At 40.0% G+C, this 19,445-nt stretch overlaps 1 protein-coding gene across 1 annotated transcript in view; it reads left to right on the top strand.

Moving 5' to 3' along the window:
- NHSL1 (NHS like 1) overlaps positions 1-19,445 on the top strand; it is a 194,046-nt gene that overhangs the window by 168,700 nt on the left and 5,901 nt on the right. Inside the window, exons 4-8 of the mRNA XM_018567328.1 lie at positions 2,767-2,953; positions 10,564-10,695; positions 11,574-13,849; positions 13,910-14,801; positions 15,060-15,189. Coding sequence (XP_018422830.1) covers positions 2,767-2,953; positions 10,564-10,695; positions 11,574-13,849; positions 13,910-14,801; positions 15,060-15,189 — 3,617 coding nt within the window. The remainder of the gene's footprint in view (positions 1-2,766; positions 2,954-10,563; positions 10,696-11,573; positions 13,850-13,909; positions 14,802-15,059; positions 15,190-19,445) is intronic.

Below are 19,445 nucleotides of genomic sequence, written 5' to 3'. Positions count from 1 at the left end.
AGTCTATCATGGGACCGAGCTTGGAGCGGTGGCTACTTTACAACACACACAGAGGCCATGGGGAACAAAAGTAGCCCCCTGCAGAAGGAATGACAGTGCCAGCACCAATTCAGAGATGATTTGCGGATCTAAAGCCGAGTGATATACAAATAAGATAGATTTTTGTTAATAGTTAAGGTATTTGAATGTATTTTTAAGATTTAACTCCTGTGTCACTTTGATGTCTAAAGGATATGAAACGGATCAAATTAACAAACATGTTAATTACAAGTCTTCAGATGGGTTGTAGAAGAAAAAATTGTCATTGGTAGTTGAACAGTACTGGCATACTTTGTGATTTATACAAGTTTTAATTACAAAAGCTCTCAGAAAGCAACAGTGCTCTCTGCTGGTACACAAAATTAAGGTCGGAAGCATGCAGCAGTTTCTTTTTCTTTGCGTGTAAATGCTAATAAGCATCAGTTTTGAGCAGCTTTTGTGGAATATAAATATGTTTATTGCAGAATTATCAGTGTTTGATTCTTGGAATCTACTAAAAGCTGTTAAGCCAACACCTCCAGTGAAGATCTGTAAACTGCACTCTGAGAATGGACTTGAAAAGTGTTTTTAAGGACTATAGCTATTTAAAACTTGTTAAAAACCTTTCCAAATGCTTACTGAACCTGACTATTATTTACCAACTAAGATTAAACAATGCTTTGTGTTTAGGCCTTGCTTTTCTAAACCAGCAGGTAACACTATTACCTTAAATGTTACATATGGGATTCATAATCAAGGTTGCATATACATCATTATATATACTGTTCACATTACACTGGAAATGAATTTGTCTAATATATTTCATCTAGTGTCATGTAATCAAAATGCTTGTGGTTTTTGACAAAAACAAAACAAAACCGTTTCATACATTCAAAAGTTACCTAATGCATATCATATGGAACAAAATGTTATAGATAACATTCTTAATTACCTAAAAGCATTTTAATATATATTGGAAAAGATGTTTATGTTCTGCATCCCGAGCCCTGTCTCCATCTGTGCTTGAGAGGAGCCAACATGTGCAATCAGATTTAATAAGCAAATGCTGGAACAGCTACAAACCCCAGTGGACTCTACACAGCAGTGGTGACAAAACACTTCCTTATGTTTTACATCAAAGAACATATTAATTTCTTTCATCGATAGGAATGCAATCATTACCTACTATTTCAATGGTATGCTGTTTTACAGTGAATAAGATTGTGGTGCTGTTTTCACATAGACAGTTATGTAATCAAAATGGAGCTTTAAAGATCATTGGTAAATAATAGCCCAGCATTTTCGCAATGCCATGTCTCTAGTAGCAAAAAGAAGTGTTCCAGGCTTCTGAGAAATGGTTTGTTTACTTTTTGGAGAATGTTAGTGGATTGACTGGTAACTTCTTGTGCCTCATTGCAGAAGAGCATCCACTACAGAGTGCTTTTACAGGCAGCATCTGGCCAGTGACTGGATCTCTGCTAGATCCATAGAAGAGGATAGTTGTTCATGGACTGAAAGCTGCAGTTAGCAGCTGGCCCATTGTAAATCCTCAGCCTCCAGCTGTGGAGTGTCAGCCAATTGGTTTGGCCAACTGGAACTATAATTGGTATGTTCATACACATAAGAAACACACTTATGACTTCATAGGGGGCGATTTTGTGCTTTCCAGTGTGCATTATTGGTGTGGACTTTATTAGGCATCAGACTTTGTCTTTGAAGGAGCTTTGTGCATGTGAGCTAAAAGTATTATATCAGACTAATCATTTTACTCATGACCTTTGAATAGCTCAGAACTAGAGCATTTGCATCGACTGGTTTGTGTACACAGATAAACCCTACTGGCTTCCTACTTGGAATAGGTGCCTTCAGTTAAGAAAATAATGGAGGCTTGTGTGCAAGGGAGCTCGTGAAGCATTAGAGCTCTGTTTAATTCATTCAGTTGCCCTGACTACACAGATTTATGGTTCTGCACCAAGTACAAGATGATTACATGTGTCCTATCAACATGCTTTGGCTGTGACACCTTTATGTCCTTAGTAGCTTCATCAGCAAACCTTTGCTTGTCCTGTATTACTGAAGTTGCATTCAGGTACCCCTAAGCCCTAATTACCTTATTTTAGGCATTTCTGCCTAAGTGCATTCACTGTGTGCCAGGCTAGTGGCTGTTTATGCAGTGGTTTGTTTACAAAGTCTTTTAAAAAGTCTATTTTCAGAGCTGTCTTGCACTTTTAATATATGACCAGGCTTTCCGTATGACATTCGGGCCAGTGGAGCATAAATTCATATGAATGTATGGATTTTATGCCATCATACATGAGATAAGACAGCTGGTTGGTTTCATGAATATAAATGGGGAAAAAAAACTTAAATGCTGACAAAAGAGCATCTTTGTGCAGAAACTCTTCACCATGTTTTAAAAAATATTAGATTAGGTAATTGTTACAGTATTGGGAATATTTTGATACTACTCTATATGAAGTACAGTGAGGCTAATTTTTTAAAGTAGAGCAAAAAAAAGTGTGTTTATTATCATATCAGGCAACTAGCATTGAGATGTAATTTCCCAGTGCTGATACAAAAATAAATGTAACAATTTGTCTGACTGTTATTAGGAACAGACCTTCATTCTTTGCTTAATTTTTTAATATAATATAAGAACCCCAGTGAAGTGGCCTTTTTATGAACACATGTCCAGGTTACTTGCTTCAGCTTTGGTAGCTAAGCTAATAAAACCTTATTTTCTTTCAGTTTTCAGTTTCTTCAAGTGAAGAGGAAAGGCTCCTGACTGGGAAGAGACCTAAAACCCCAGTTCCTTATGAGTTCTCAGACACACACACCAACTGGACCAAGTCACTCCCATTACCCACTCCAGAAGAGAAAATGCGCCAAGAGGCACAAGCAATACAGACTGATATGGTGCCCATAAATGTTACTGGTATGGTCATGATCTTCTCATTAACAGTGTTCCATCATATTCCTTCTTATCCTAATTCAGCTAGCTAGAAGGTGAATTTGCTTAAGGGCTGTTTAGTCAAATGTTGTGAAAAACAATATTCTCTGATTTGTAAATCACCATAAGTAAAAACACAATATTATCTGAGCATTCAGTTGAATAGGAACTACTCTACTAATGGGTTATATATATCAGGTAGCCGAATCAGGATGAGCCAATGGTAAGTGCAGCATTTCTTGTAGATATTTCAGTCAAGCAGAAGGAAACTGTAGCTGTGGAGTTTTCAGAAACAAATTAAAAATGCAAGCATAATTTTTTTTTTTTTTTAACGTTAAGCTACTGTATGTGAATGAGAACATGCAACTTATATAAAGTAGGTGTTATCTCAATTTGGCTGCAGAAAAGTGAGAACATACTTTAAGGATCTAACAAGTGTGCTTTATCCACTTGAAGACCAGGGTGTTAACCCCCCTTCCTGTCCAGGCCGTTTTTCTTCTCCGGCAACAGCAGCCTAATGTAATATACATCACTTCCGCATTCAGTGATTGGAGGGGAGATCAGCTGCTGGAAGTGTCCTGATCTCCCACCAATTCAGCCGCATAGACCTACCGTGCCGGTCCTGCCCAGGATAGCCAGTGCTGGGGGGTGAAGTTTGTACACTTCCCCGCACCATCGGGGGGGGGGGCTCTATAGGTGCCCGAACGCTTGTATATAACAGTAGTCACAAGTCGGGGGCGAGTGTGGGAAAGGATGTTTAACCACTTCCGGGCCACAATACGTCTATAGACGTCAGCCTGTTAAAGTGGTTAAAAAGAGAAAAACGGCTACTGCAGCAGCCGTGTTCTTGGAACCGCTTTTAAAAGCCAGCGACGGCTGTTAATGTACAAGTGATCCGGTGTCTGTACAGCCGCTGATCTCTCCTCCGATCACTGGACCTGGAAATAAAGTGTTTAAAAATTATAAAAATGAAAGTAACATAAAAGAAAACTTTAGAAATGCAAAAAAAATTTTTGTCCCCCGCCCCCCCCACGTGCACGCACATACACACGCAAACACGCGTCGGTACGCCTACGTGCGACAACGTCAATTGCACTACACATGTTACATATCACCACGGACGTCGGAGTGAGAGCAATAATTCTAGCGCTGTCAATCACTGTTAGCACTAAACTGATGAGCGGTAAAAGTGTTCCCTATGGTAAATTTTGTTTATTGACTTTTTTTGCGGCTTCACGGACGAACGCAATTTTAAGGCTTGACATGTTCGCTATCTATTTACCCACCGTGACCCCATCTTTCATATTTCACCAAAAAATTGGGTATTATATTATGTTTCTGTGTACTAAATTTTAATTTAGTGTATTTTTTTCCTAAAAATACTGGTTTGATAAACATTTGCGCAAGAACAGTGCAACGTAAAAAAATTGCAACTAGCATTTTTTTTATTCTACAGGGCCTCTGCTTTTAGAACATATATCATTGTTTGGGGGTGTGAAGCTGTTTTCTAGCCAAAAAAATATATATATATTTTATCATATGTGCGCAAATAGTAAGAAAATGCCCCGGACAGCAAGTGGTTAAAAACGGCCATGCACATCCAAGAAGCAGCCGTCTGGCTGTTTAATTGCAACAGCAAATGGTTAAAGAGACATTAGACCCACCATTTAATGTCTCCCAAAACAGTTACTTTTAAGGCATGCCAACTGCCAAGGTTGCCAGTGTGCTTGTTTTAGCTCTCAACCGAACTTTCAAACCCTCAAATAGCTGTTGTCATAACTAATCACATGTGCAGCACCATGGCAACTGCAATCCAAATAGAGACTAGGATGGCACCTTCCTTGGCTATAAAGGACAGGAGTTTATAGTTCCACTTTGAGGTTATAAAAGATCTTCACGTTCTAATCCTCTTTTAGCTGATGTCCTATGTTTGGCTCAGTTTGGGAATACATGATCAGTTTCCATTGAGCAAAACCATGCATGCAAAAATACAGTTGATGTCAACCTTACTTATACTCTAGGTGAGGTTTGTAAAACACAGATTTAATTAATTAAAATGATAGACATATAGAAGTCATTTTCCCTGAATCTTGTACTGGAGAGCACAGCCGCTGGGGAAATCAAGACACCAGATTTAGCTTTTACAGTTCCTCTCCCTTAAGGTGGCCATACACTGTACAACCCTGCCTGTCAAGCAGGCCACTAACTCGCCGAGAATGTACGATTCCCGGTGGGTTTTCCAGCCTGCTTGTTCGACGGAAGACGCGCGACCGTACAGTAAAAACGGTCGCAAGCCTTCCATACACTTTGCGATTATCGTGCGATCGCGGGATTTCCTGCGATTCTCGTACGATAATCGTACAGTGTATGGGCACCTTTATCCATTACTTAGGCTGGGCACACACCTTACAACCATCGCAAGACTTTTGTCTTGCGATGGTCGTAAGGTAATTAAAAAAACGTACGATCTGCCCATCTTGGACAGGCAGATCGTACTTGCGATGATTGCAAGCCCGCAATGCTGAACGGGCAGTGTGTGCTTGCGCACACTGGCCCGTGCGGCTTTTATCTTGCGAAACATGCCACAAACCAGCCGAACATCGTACGATGTACGGCTGGTTGTCGAACATGTTGCAAAGGTAAAAGTCGTGCGACCTTATAGTAGCAGAGGTCGAACGGCTCCCACACACCTTACGATGATCGCGGGATTTCCCACGATTATCGTAAGGTGTGTGGGCACCTTTACAGTGGGCCTAATGTGTCTGTACACATTACCTAAATTACTTCTGTACAACCACTTAAATTAAAGACACATTTAAACCTGTCTGTGTCTGATTGTCTGCATCTGCTGGGCACTCCCGTTTTTTTTTCTTTATTAACGCATAGTTCAACAGCGTTGAACCACAACACACATATGGACCAAACAAGCACACATGCCCCTCATGAGTAGTCATGAGAGGTAGTTTCTTGTTAACCCAGATTGCCCGAGTCTGCCAAAACTGTGACTGACGCCCCCCCAATCAGTTGTGGTAGGGGCATCCCCCACCCCACAGCTACACATCACAAAGGGACAGGGAATGCCACTGCTGCAGCTGATTTGGCCAGGAAAGGGTGTGTCCATTACAGTTTTGCTTGGTAGAAACTCCAGCACATCACTACTCAGAGGCAGGTAATAAACACTTCTTTTCTATGCTCCTTTGCCACCACCTAGTGGTCCTAATGCGATATTACAACCAGAATGTTCAATTACAGTTGTAAAGGAAGAAAAATGGGGAATGTTCGCTTGTGCATATATACGCACAGGACAAACATTCAGAGATATTCGCAGGGCAAACAGCCATGTGAGCTATTTATAAAGCAACCCCTGGGATTTCTGACAGCAACACCATAATAGTCCCAGGAACAATTATTCTAACAGCAAGTGACATCTGTGGCTTATCACAGACCGGCAATTGAAACTAGTCACATGTTGCACTTCAGTTACATTCAGGACACAGAATTTTGATATAGCCGAGAATAATTGATGGGTAATGTACAGCAACATGCAGCACTTTTTGTAAATATACCATAACATTAAGGTAAAACACACATCCTGCAAGCTTGAGTTTAAAGCTGGAGTAGATGCAGAACAATGCATTTGCACATGCAAAAACAAACAAAAAATTTAGTGCATTAGAAATCTGTAGAATTGCAGTGTGTTCACAGCTCACTGTGATTTCCATACAGATTCATATGACAGTTTGTTTCCTTTGGGCTTACATCATTAGTGTTAATCACCCACAGCACCTTTATGGATTCCAGTAAATGAAAACGTTAGTACAGCCAGAACCTGTATAAATAGGCCTGGTGCTTGTACCTAAACAAATAGGATAAAATAAAGTTAAAATAATCTTAATAGAAGTACTGTGACTGCCATTGTTGACCTATTTCTGCGAACACTAATTTTAGCTGCAGATGAGAAAGTGAGAGTGAAGTCAGGAATTCTGATCTGCATATAAACAGGTAAAGTATTGTATAGGATGATCAAGGCAGCAAGCATTTTCAGAAGGAAAGGTCAGCAATGGTAGGCCCCATATTCTCTCAGTTCAAAATTGTTTTGTAAAGCCCCAGCCTCAGAATAACATTTATAGGCCTAGCTTTAAACACAAGGATAACAAAAACAGGGAGGAACACAAGTGAACACAATAAAAAGAAGGAACACAAAGAAAACACAGCATTGGTTTTGCCTGAATTTTTACTACAGTGCCGCAGCATACATTGACTTATAACATGGAACTAATGAACAGGCAAATTAAACTAGAGATGTTACCCATATCAACCAGTTACTTCCATGTAAATTCAATTGTGCTTTAGAAAAAAGGCTTAGTACATCGATTTGGTTGCTATGGACAACACATCAACCTTTACTGAATATCTGCTGTAAACATAAAGAGAATAGGTTTTCAGAGTTTTAACAGATTCCTAACATTCATCATCAGAATGTGCTCACAATATAATTGTCGAAGTATGCTGAAATTTGTATGTTTATTGAGTATCAGTATATTTCGTTTTCTGGTAACAATAAATACTTACAAGGTCACTGTGAGCACTGTTAGCTATACGTGCAAATATTTCTTACTGAACAGAATAGAGGGGAATTGGACATTAAAGGGCTGTTTTGTAGAGCTGCATTCGGAATGCATGGTTATTCAGTTCCCTTTAAAAGACAATGCTATGAATGGGGCTTTGGGAGTGGTTTAAATAATGGGGGAGGGGGACAGCTGTGGAGCATGAGAAGCGAGGAGTTGTGTGCATGCTCATTCTGTAAGACCTAGGGCCAGCTGACACAAAGCCACAATGTAGCAATAATGTATTGCTCCTGCCCTCCTATGGCTGAGACACTACACTACCATATTGTTATATCAAATGAAAGGGTAGCCATGTGGAAAAGGTAAAAAAAGAAGAATCTGTTATAAATAAGAATGGCATTTTCAATCAAAGGTTCAGTAACATTAGCTGTGTCATCATAGGATATTGACAGATTTTAGATTATGTCTTTTTAAGTTGTGAATGCAGGCATAAATAGTGGTATGTGCTGAGCGTTCCATTTCAGTAATAGGGGTATGCCTAGGTAATATTGATATTGAACCTGATCTAATAACCTGTCTAATACCTGCTTTAGCTGAATCACAGCAACCAATCAAGTTCAAATCTGCACTGGAGAATGACAGCTGGAGGTTGATCCATTGCTTTGAATTGTCAGATAGAGCTCTCTCCTTTGACAATTTAACATACATCAGGACTCTAAAGGCTTATGTATAAAGTGTGCTATCATGAAAATAGCTTGTTGCCGATAGTGACTGCCGGCTGTTGTTTCTGCTGTACAGGGTTGAAAAAAAGGATTGGTTGCACACTTTTTATATACAAGCCCAGACTGCTTCTGGGTTACTGATAGAATGTTAATCATGTGTCAAAATTGAACTTGTTGGGTTTGATTTTCTGTGATACATAAATATATTTTACAAGGATAAGAGTATTTTAGTAATTCCTTAAATATGTTATTTCTACTTCTAAATCTACCACTAGAAGAACTGGTTGCTATTTTAGATACGCTTATATGACATTTGCTTACTTGATTGTTTCCATGACACCATACTAAAACCTGAAGAATGGTACTTCGCTCATGTGTGCTAAAATACATGTAGGTGCACAGGCATAAGATCACCTTGAGGAACTAAAAGTCTCAGCTAGACCTGCAATCTTCCATTCGTTGCGTATGCTGTGTATTGTATGTCCTGAGTAACTGAAGGGTGCCGCATAGCTGGTGCCTGCTCTGGGAAATTGTTACTAATGCTGCAAGTGCAAATTCATGACAGATGCTTTCTAAGGACTTGAACATACTGTGTGGGCACTGGAATCAAACAATATGTAAAGCATTTCTTCTTTCATGTAGGCCTAGCATACATTTTAGAACTGTACTGTAGGTGTTAGCAGATTGCGACTTCCTGGTGTTTTTGGTCATATGCATGCTGCGTTTCTGGTGCTTGATGTTACACATTGCATGTTCTGTTCCATACACTTCATGAAAGAGAAGTGATCAGGTCTATAGTTATTGAAGGGTGCTTATGAAAAATGCATGTGTGCTATGATGGATATATGGATTTCAATGTGCTGCATGCATTGTTGTATTGCAGCCCACGTCCCTGGACACAGCCTGACATTTCTGTTATTAAGTACTTGTTAAGCTTTCTTACAAACCTTAGTACATGCTGTCACAAAAAGGTTGTTGTTTACTGCAGGCATTACTATTTAATATTATCATCCAAACTCTGGAAAATGCTCTAGAAAACAAGGATCTGGTTGCTATGGACAAACTAATTCATTTTGAATGCACCTTAACACACTTAGGCAACTCCGCTCCAGCGCACATGCATTGCAGTACACTACAACACATTGACCATGCACTACCATGCCTTGTGGTGTGCTGCATTGAAAAATTGCGGCATGTAGGTTTTTCCCCCCAAAATAAATGGGCTGCCTTAACAGAAGGCACGTTAATGCATGACAAACCATGCGTTAACACAATGCACAAGAACAGCAAAGTGCGAATGGGCCCTGAAACTAAATAGAAAGTGTATATATACAGTATAGATTGTGCCATATAAGTAAAGAGTACTATTATTATACAGGATTTATGTAGCACCAACAGTTTGCACATTGCTTTACAATATAAAGGGAAACTACAGTTACAATATAATTTTTCACTAAGTACTATCACAGTTATAGATATCTAGGAAATTACTAGCAAATATGTGCCCAGTAATGCATTCTTGATTTATGTGCCCAGTAATAATTTTTAATTTATGCAAAATTTGTTTAATATTTTCTTAAAGAGACATAGTCACCTTGGCCGTGCAGGGCAAAGTGACAGTGCCTCTGGAAAGAGCACCCCCTGCCTATATACTTGCCTGTACTCTCTGTAGCCCCTTGCTCCTCTACAGCTAGACCATACCTGCCATTTCCGGGTATGAGGGAACATCTGACCAGCGCGGGCTGCTCAAGAGCAAGAAACAATAAGGGAGTGCAGGAAAGGGAAGTATGGTATCTGGGGGGTGCCCTTGCCAGAGACACTGTCACCTTGCCCTGACAGTGTCACTTAAAGAATTCGTTTATGACTGTATGGAATACGTTTTTCATAAGCTACACATATTCGGGTCAATCTACCTGAAACTGATATTTAAGTCTTTGGTAGATGCTGGAGAGTTAAACCATCTGACAATTTCCCTTATCTTTGGAGTGAGGCCTTGGGTCTGCATCCTGCTTTGGCCATTTTGATGGGGTCCCACTCCTCTTTGGATGACGTAAACACATTTTGGGGTTAATGGCAGTCTTGCTGATATTCGGCTGTTCCACCAATACACTTGCTTTGCAGTTTGGACACCTTATTGTGACAAAGTGTGCTGTCTTTAATGTATGCCTCTACTAGAACTAATACTAACATCATCATCCATTAATGCCGTCTCTGTTATTGTCCCAATAATTTTGAGGTAACCGATGCATGATGTTAGCGTGCTTGGAATTAATGTTGCCTTGCTTATTCTACTACTCTGTATCAGGGGAGAATTTCGACCGCCAGGCCAGCTTCAGGCGGTCTCTTATTCACACTGACACTGTGGTAAGACGTCCGAAGAAGGTCAAAAGGAGAAAGACTATAACTGGCGTCCCAGACAACATACAAAAGGAGCTAGGTATGGCTCATCAGAACTGTATTCCACCAGCAACTATCATCCTCATTGCTCACCACTACCAACCTAATTACATATACCGCCAACCATCAATCAATACAGTCTGATAGCCTTTAAAACAGTCTGGTTGTAAAAAAAAATCAGTTCTGGTCAAGGTAAAGGGGAAAGTTTACTAACTACTTGCACTGAAACAATCACAAAAAGTGTTGTACTTACATTTCCCTTCCTGTTGTACTGTTTGTGACCCACATTAATCTCTGAACTAATATTAACTATTCTAAATGCCGCTGAACTGTCTGGCAATGTGCTGCATCAGCTCTACTCTATGGCAAGGGAAAACGTGAGCGTAGTACATACTACTCCCATGAAAGCAGTGGTGTCTGTGTGGGTTTTACTTCACTATAACTTATCCTAAAACTGGCATGACTTGTAACTACTGTATGTGTTGAGCATGAGGTGGCAGTCGCTGTTTTGTGTCTACAGAAGTAGTTTGTAGCAATATTAGGCCTTAATTGTTTCTTATTAACTTTGCAATTTTTTAATCTTTATAGTATTGGATGGAACAGTCAAAATGAAAACAATACAAACCATGACAAATAGCTGCAAATACATTGCAGCCAAGGGCACTAAATATGTTAAATCTAAAGCTTCTCTTTGTTTCTTGACTGTCCAATCTTTTTACTTACATTATTTTGCATGATGTGCTGCCGCTAACATTTCAATCATTAACTGTTAAAACCAATATAAATTTTTTAATTGCGTTGGTTTTTAAATAATATTGCTTTATATAATTTTTGCCATATATTAGATTGATCACAAAGCAGCAGTGTTTGGTAATTTCTCTTATGCATCTCCTAACTGTTTTTATTCTGTTCCAACAGCAGGTGCTGGGCAAATAGGTTTCAGAGGACATTCAATGCACATACCGGAAAGCTATAATGCACTGGACAATCTCGAGCCATGCCTTTCACCTTCACTGCGGTCTGAAACCAGGGACTTCAGCTGCCAGACTGAAGAGGTAAAGATAGTACCTCCTTCTGTTCGAAGAATTCGAGCCCAGAAAGGACAAGGCATAGCAGCTCTAATGTCTGGCTCTTCTGGAAACATGTCCACTCTGAGCGACCCTGCTGGATGTTCTCTAAGACCCAATGGCGATCTGAATTTCCGCAGTTTACCAAGGACAGGGGCTCGGGTCTGCCTGCAGTCCCTTGAGCAAAGGACAGAAAGCTCCAACAGGATAGAAGACTCTTTTATTACATTGCCACGCCAGCTAAGCAAGTTGAAGGTGGATGAAAGTGTTGTTCACCTAAGAAATAACCACAGACCTGGAACACTCCCGAGGCCAAAATCTCAAGAAGTTCGGGGATCAGAAAGAGACACCTTTTCAAACCCAGCATGTGTGGTGTCTCCCCATGCAGCTTACTCCACAAGTGTCATCCCTAATGCCATGTTGTCCTCTTCTTCGGAGGTGATTGCCATTAACACTTCTCAGAGCAGTGGGCAATTGGACAGTAAACCATCATCTCATAGCTCATCTTCCAATAGTAAAAGTGTGTGTAGAGAGCTCAGTATCAGCAGTAAGGGTGATCACCGCTTCTGTAGTACTAACTGGAGTGAAAACAGTTCATTGAGGCATTCTCAGGCCTCAGATGCAATATCCCCTGGTGCCACAATGATCATTAACTTAGGTGATCATATAAAGCTTCCCAACAATACAAACAGCATGAACAATGGCCCACAAACAATACCATACAAAAGAAATGCAGCCTTTCATAGCCTCCCACATGACAGTGATACACACAGTGAATCAAGCTACTCAGATGGTCGACAAAGAAACGGAAGTATAACCAGCAGCATTAACAGTACAGACCAGTGGCCATGTGAAACTAGGGAAAATGACAGTAATGTTCCTTTAAGGAAACCATCATCCGCTGTCTCTGGCTCCCCTGTTAGTAATATGAGCACTTGTAGTTCAGACAGGAAAGCTGACACAAGTTCACTCTATTCTTTAGACCATGATGGCTACTACACTTCAATGCACATAGATTCTGGAGTTGGGTCAGGTAACCAGAGACAGCACAATGGCATTCAGAATCCCCGTCACAGCGTCTTCAATATCTTTGATAAGAAAGACACACTGAACCAGGATGATACATCAAGTTATAGTGACAAATCTCTTACACGCAGCATATCTCTGAAAAAGCCCAAAAAACCACCTCCCCCTCCTTCTAGGACAGACTCTCTCAGACGTCCACCTAAGAAAGACCTCCAATCTAATGGCCAGGTGCTTAATGAAAAGCTTATTGCCACTCTTCAGCAGTCATTACAGTTAAACTTGAAGAGTAAAAGTGGCAGCTCACCATCACAGAGTCCATGCAGTGACTATGAGGATCCTTGGGTGCTGCGCTCTCGCAGTCAGAGCACAGTAAGTGCAAGTAGTAGCGGACTGTCTGCCACAGCTGCCAACATGTACTCTATTTGTCCTATTACTCCCTCTCATAGTGAGACAAGCAGCATAAAATCTGAATACGCTGATCAATGGAGTTATTACATTGATGAGCAACCAAAATCTACATTGCACTCCCCTAAGAAATCAGAACATTCTTCTGAACAACAAATGCATAGTGGCCTATCCAAACCAATTAACTCCTCTCCTGAAAAGCCTTGCAGAGTCACGTCACCTTCTAGTGGGTATTCAAGCCAATCAAACACCCCAACGAACCTAACACCTGTCCCACTGCTCATGAGAAGTATGTCTCCAGGAACTGGAAAAAATAAAGTAAAGCCCAAAGTGCCTGAAAGAAGATCTTCTCTAATATCATCAGTCTCTATTTCTTCATCATCAACTTCTCTTTCATCAAACACATCAGACTCTGCACAGCAGGCTATCAAAAAAACTACAATGGTCTTGCCATCCTCTCCAACGCCCTCCCTTACACCAGACCCACCCCCTCCACCTATGATAAATGTGGTTGACAATGGTACTTTGCCACCATCTCCAAATTTACCACCTCCACCTCCAGAGGCAGCAGTGTTTCTATCACCCGGGGACAATCTTTGGCTATCACATTCAGAAAACATTGATAAATGTACACAAAAGCCCTATCCCCCACAAGCTCCTCCCCCTCCTCCTCTTCCCACTTTGCACTTCAAGACAGCTCCTCCTCTTAACACAGAAACACTAAAAATAAAAAATGAGCTCTTCCCTAAAAAAAAAGGGAATGCTAGGTTTGTTAATCCACTAAATATCCCCCCTAATAAACAAGAATTAGTAAGTCCAATTGCTCCTCTTATTACTGCTCAGGCACTGCAAATGGTGCAGTTAAAGTCTATTAAAAAAGCATCACAACCAGAAGCTGAAAATATAGCTGAGCAGGTGCCACAGCCAGAACTTCAGTATGTAACGTCACCCATATTTTCACGGCCATCTTCAGTGCCATCTGTCTCCTCAGATCTCAGTTACAGTAAAAGCATTAGAGAAAATAAAAATGTGAACTTGCATGTTGAGCAGCTACAATACTCAGATTCTTCGAACAAGTCAGCTAGATTTACTACTGTTGAAAATACAAACGACGGAGGCAGAGAAGAAGAATATCGGGATTCAGCACTCAATGGAGACAAATCTATGTTGTCCGAAATGTCATCGCCACAAAAGAAAGCAAGTACTTCCAAAAGTCCGCCAAATGCATCTCCAAACAAGAAGCCTCCTCCTGTTTCAAAGAAGCCCAAATTGTTCCTTATCGTTCCACCTCCGCAGCTTGATTTGGCAGCAGAAAAAATAGCTCAAGTCAATGAAAATGTGAGAAGCATGCCAAAAGCCTCTGAGAAGGATTCTGTAAGCGAACATTGTGAGGAGGTAAATGGTCGTACAGCAGGAGAAAACAGTTTAGAAGAGGCTGCAAGTTTGAACTGCCAAGCAGGAGAAGAGACCGTGTCATCTTGCAAAGTTGCAGAGGACATCACAGTTTTTACTTTGTCTCCTGCTCTGGAGAGCCCAAATCACCAGGAAGAGGAGGAGCAGCCTACAATGTCTGATGAGGCCAGCGTCCCAGATGGCAAGAATGGGAGCACAAACTGTGACCAAAATATATTCCAGGAAGATGACACTGGTAAGAGAAATTATTTTCCTATACTGTCCCACTTCCTTATAGAGGATCATTTTGTTAGTACCTTAAAAATGACACCTGCATGCCCATATAAATGTGTATGTTTAATTCCCATAGTGATTTAAAAAAAAAGTTAATTTATCATTTCTGAATGCATAAAAGGTTGTCTCTAATGGTCAAAGTGTTTCTCTACTTTGAAAGAATGGTATTAGTTCATAGATTGTGTACAAACGTTGAGCATTCATTTTGTTCCTTTTGTAGCTGATGTTTTTGAAACAAAAACTGCAAGTTCACCCCGTATACGGACCAATGACAGATTTGATGGCAGGGATGAAATGTTAACTCCAACCAGACCTAGGACTACTGAGGATCTGTTTGCAGTCATTCATAGGTAAGTCATGTCATTTTATATATTTTAGGGCCATCTTGTGCTTTTTTGTTGCTGTCTCTAACTCCGCAAATATATAATTATATATATTGATGCCATCTGTGTTTTTGCAGAGAAAAGCAGGACGTTTTTACAGGGTATTTAGTGTCATGTTTTTCAGTTCTGTGTTCTGTTATGTATGTTATGTTAACTTTATGCTGTTTTTTACTTTGTTTCCATTTCACATTTAAACTCTTAGTATGCCTATTAGTTCTTAGAAAATAAACTACTAAGCAATTCATATAAAACACTTTTTGTTGATAAAGTGAAGGATTTGTTTAACCACCTCAGGGCCGGCCGTTGTAAAAAAACGGCCGGCCGAAAGGTCTCTAGATCTGAGCGGGCGTCTTTAGACGTCCGCTCAGCCACGCCCACTTGCTCGTGCCGCAGGGCGCGCAAGAGCAGGAAACACCAGCGATTTAAAAACGGGCACCGATGCCTGTTAACATACAAGCGATCCGCCGGCTATAGAGTCGGCGGATCGCTTGTATGAGCTGCCAGCCCGTGTCCCCTCCCTACGCTGCCCTCCCCTCCAGTTGTCACGCTGTGCCCGGTGCGAGCCCGGGACCAGCATATGGCCTCTGTCACGGGATCAGAGGGAGCTCTGTACACGAGCTCCCTCCGGTCCCCTCTCCGATGCCAGATTGCGGAAGCGATGTATGTTACATCACTTCCGCATTCTTGTGTCACTCTCCAGCTTCAGACCCTGGAGAGACGCTGATGAAGCAGATCTCTGCTTCACCAGCTTCTTTAGGGGGGTCCTAGGTGACATTAGGGGTCTTGGAGACCCCTGATGTCTCCGTAAAGAGGACCTGCCACATTTTTTGCTATCACATAGAGGGGTTTCTTAGCCCCCTATGTGATAGCAATAAAGTTAAGTGAAAAAAAACAAAACAAATAGGAAAAAAATTAAAGTTTCCAAAATAAAAAAGAATTAAATTTTTTTTTTTAAAAGCCCCCACCCATACATACACACACGCATGCAAACATGCGTCAGGTGCGCATACCTGCGAAAACGATGATTGCGCCCATTACGCCGCACATATTGCCGCGAACGCTGCAATGTGAGCGATAATTTTAGGGCCATCAATCACTGATAACACAAAACTGATGAGCGGTAAAAGCTTTTAAAGCGTCGCCTATGGTCAATTTTGGGTATTGTAGTTTTTTGTGATTTTCGCAGGGTGCGCGCAATTTTTAAGCCTGACATGTTTGGTGTCTATTTACCCGACGTGACCCCGTCTTTTATATTTTATCAAAAAATTGGGTAATAATAAGTGTTTCCTAACATAATGTAAAAAACACTTTTTTTCTCTCATTTTTCTGTAAATTTTTATTGTAAATATAGTAAAAAATAAAACCCCCAGTGGTGATTAAATACCACCAAAAGAAAGCTCTATCTGTCCCCAAAAAATGGTATAAAATACATTCCAGTACAGGGTTGCATGACGGAATAAATGTCAGTCAAAGAACCGCAACGCTGAATACAGAAAAATGGCCTGGCCAGGAAGGGGTATAAACAATGCGGACTTCAAGTGGTCAAGAGCTTTTCAATTTCAATAAACATTTAACCCCCCTTAATTTGTAATTTCAGCATATGAGTGGGCAAATACATAATTTACCAGTGTGCAAGCACCATTTACATTTAGCCAGGACCTCTGTCAAGAACCTTTGCACCTCTTGTCTACTCTTGTGCAATATGAAGAACTTTTCAGTCTGTCTGATGGTTTCTTCTTAAATGTGACAAAATAATTGTTACTGCAAAAAAGCCCTCATATGCCTCCATTGTTAGTTGATGTGTTTGGAATTATCTTATAATAAGATTGAAATGTGTGTGCGTGCCTTAACCAGTGTTCAAACCCTCCAGACATAAATGAACCACTTTAGTCTGCAGCTGTTGAGAGAAAGGGCACTAGACTACATAGTAGCAGGGGCAATGCAAATGAATGCTAACAGTAGGATTCCCTTATGGGGACAGAAGTATAATATTATCAGGAAGGCAGTAAACAGAGAAAAATACAGTTAACTAAGAGACCCTCAATTTATATGACGGGTTTGTATAGTATCATTATATCCTGGCTATGAGTGAACCTAATCTCACTACTTCTTACTCTGTTTAGTAAATAATACACGGATATTAATATGTATGAGTATATACTATACCAATAAACTAATAAAAGTCATCATAAAGTACTGACCTATCACAAAGAATGACATAGCTTTCAAATTTCATTCAGAATAACATGTAGAGGTTGATTTGTGAAAGATGGAGTAAAGGTGGAACTTAAGCCCCTAGCAATCAATTAAGGGTCAGATCATAAAAGCCGATGCCAGAAGCTGCAAGTGAACTTTTGCGCCAGCTTTTATAGCCATGTAATATTTTTCTAGAACACATGAAGTTACACTGAAGCCTGTTATTTAAAAAAACTAATTGGCAGTAAATATTAGAGGACAGTCATTTGTACACCACCAGTGGGTAGTCATCTGGCTTGTCTGTTGTGTCTCTTTAATTTTAATTGTGGTATCTGGCCATTCTTCTAGCAGTATCAAATACACACAGTAACACTTTTTATGTTAATTTTTATTTTTACATATTATAAATTGCAACTGTTACATGCATGATGAGCCTGTATACCAAAATAATGCCTAATCTGTAGCTAATGTTTATTATACATGTCTCTCTTTTATTTTTCTTTTCTTTTTTTTTTGTCTATTGATACTCCCTTCTTTCAATTGCCACTGTCAATACCCCCCTCTACTCTCTGCTGGTTCTATAAACACAGTTTTGGACAGAGTGTCAACGCCAATGCCTCTTGGCAAGCATGGCTGAATCTGGCAAGTAAAAATATGCACAGGACCCATACTTCTTGGTGTCGGATTATTGTATGTCTAATTCATTCCAACGTCATCCAGAATTCCCTCTGTTATGACTTTGTGGACCTAGTTGTATTCCCCAGACAGCTCTGTGCTTGGGAACATTTTCACTCATTAATCATTACGCATTTGCTGTAGTAGAAAGATTTCAGGTTTTTACACATTTTCCTTACCATACAGATGAATTGTATTTGCAAAGTACTGTATACTCCCTCAATAAGGTTTCATGTTAACTGTGCAGTTCTATTTAGAGGCAAACAAATGGTGTGAAGGCATGTTGTTGTCCTGTTATTGTATGCAGGGGAGCTGCCTTTGTTTAGCACATTTATTTCAAATCTTGGCGCTCAGATATACACGATAGCACTCCCTAACATTTAGTACAGCTCTGTCCTTGTAATGCTAATGCACCCCCCTCCTTTCAGCCGTTCTAAATTAGTCGGTATAACCCCGCCCCCTCTAAGCCCTTCTTAAAAAATCAGCAGGAACCCCCCCTCCCACCAGTCATCCTAAAATAATCAGCACTAACCCCCACCCCAGCTACTTACCTCTGTATTACTGTAGTTTCTTCCCCTGATGTTTACATTCACTCTGCAGCAATTATCTTCAGCGCTGTCTGGGGATGTACGCTGAGGATCTTCTATTTCAATATATAGATCCATTCTGCCAAAGCTAGAGAGATTTTCTGCTGAGAGCATGTAAACCCTGGAGCAGGCTACTACTGCGATATACAATTAAGAACGCAGCTTGGGAGGGGGGAAGGGGTTAGTGCAAATAGCTTGCAAGGGGTGGAATAGCATATGCTTATATATAAAGGCACCTTTTATATCACGTAAATATTCTAAAATAGCATCAATACAAACCCCAACAGTATTGTTGGGGAACAAATCTAGAACATTAAAATGTCTCAGAGAAATAAATGTGCCCCTAAACAATTGTCTAAACCATAATCTTATTTATCCAAGGTGCCATAAAAATATATTCTGAGATGAAATTACTTTAAGAGTGTTATTTCAATTCACAATAGTGGCAGGGGTGCTAAGATTAACCTCTCAAAATGTATTTTTTTTTAAATCCAGTTAATGTTGGTTTTATCAAAATTTATTATAACAATGTTTTAAAGTTTTATCTATGAATAAAATAATTTTAATAGCAAATATAAAAACAATAGTTGATTGAGAAGTGTGCTTTTCTAAATGCCTAAAACCTTAGTAGAAAAATAAAATAAGAAATGAGGAGTGAATACCCTTTATTTGGGACAGACATTCCGCTTAATATTAGCATAGTTTTTGTGCATATACGTTGTATATGTATGTGTATGTATGTATGTATAATATATATATATATAT

The sequence above is a fragment of the Nanorana parkeri genome, unplaced genomic scaffold (genome assembly GCF_000935625.1).
Source record: "Nanorana parkeri isolate BGI_ZX_2015 unplaced genomic scaffold, ASM93562v1 scaffold1031, whole genome shotgun sequence".
NCBI classification, from domain to species: Eukaryota; Metazoa; Chordata; class Amphibia; order Anura; family Dicroglossidae; genus Nanorana; species Nanorana parkeri.
This window is presented reverse-complemented; position numbering and strand designations above follow the sequence as displayed.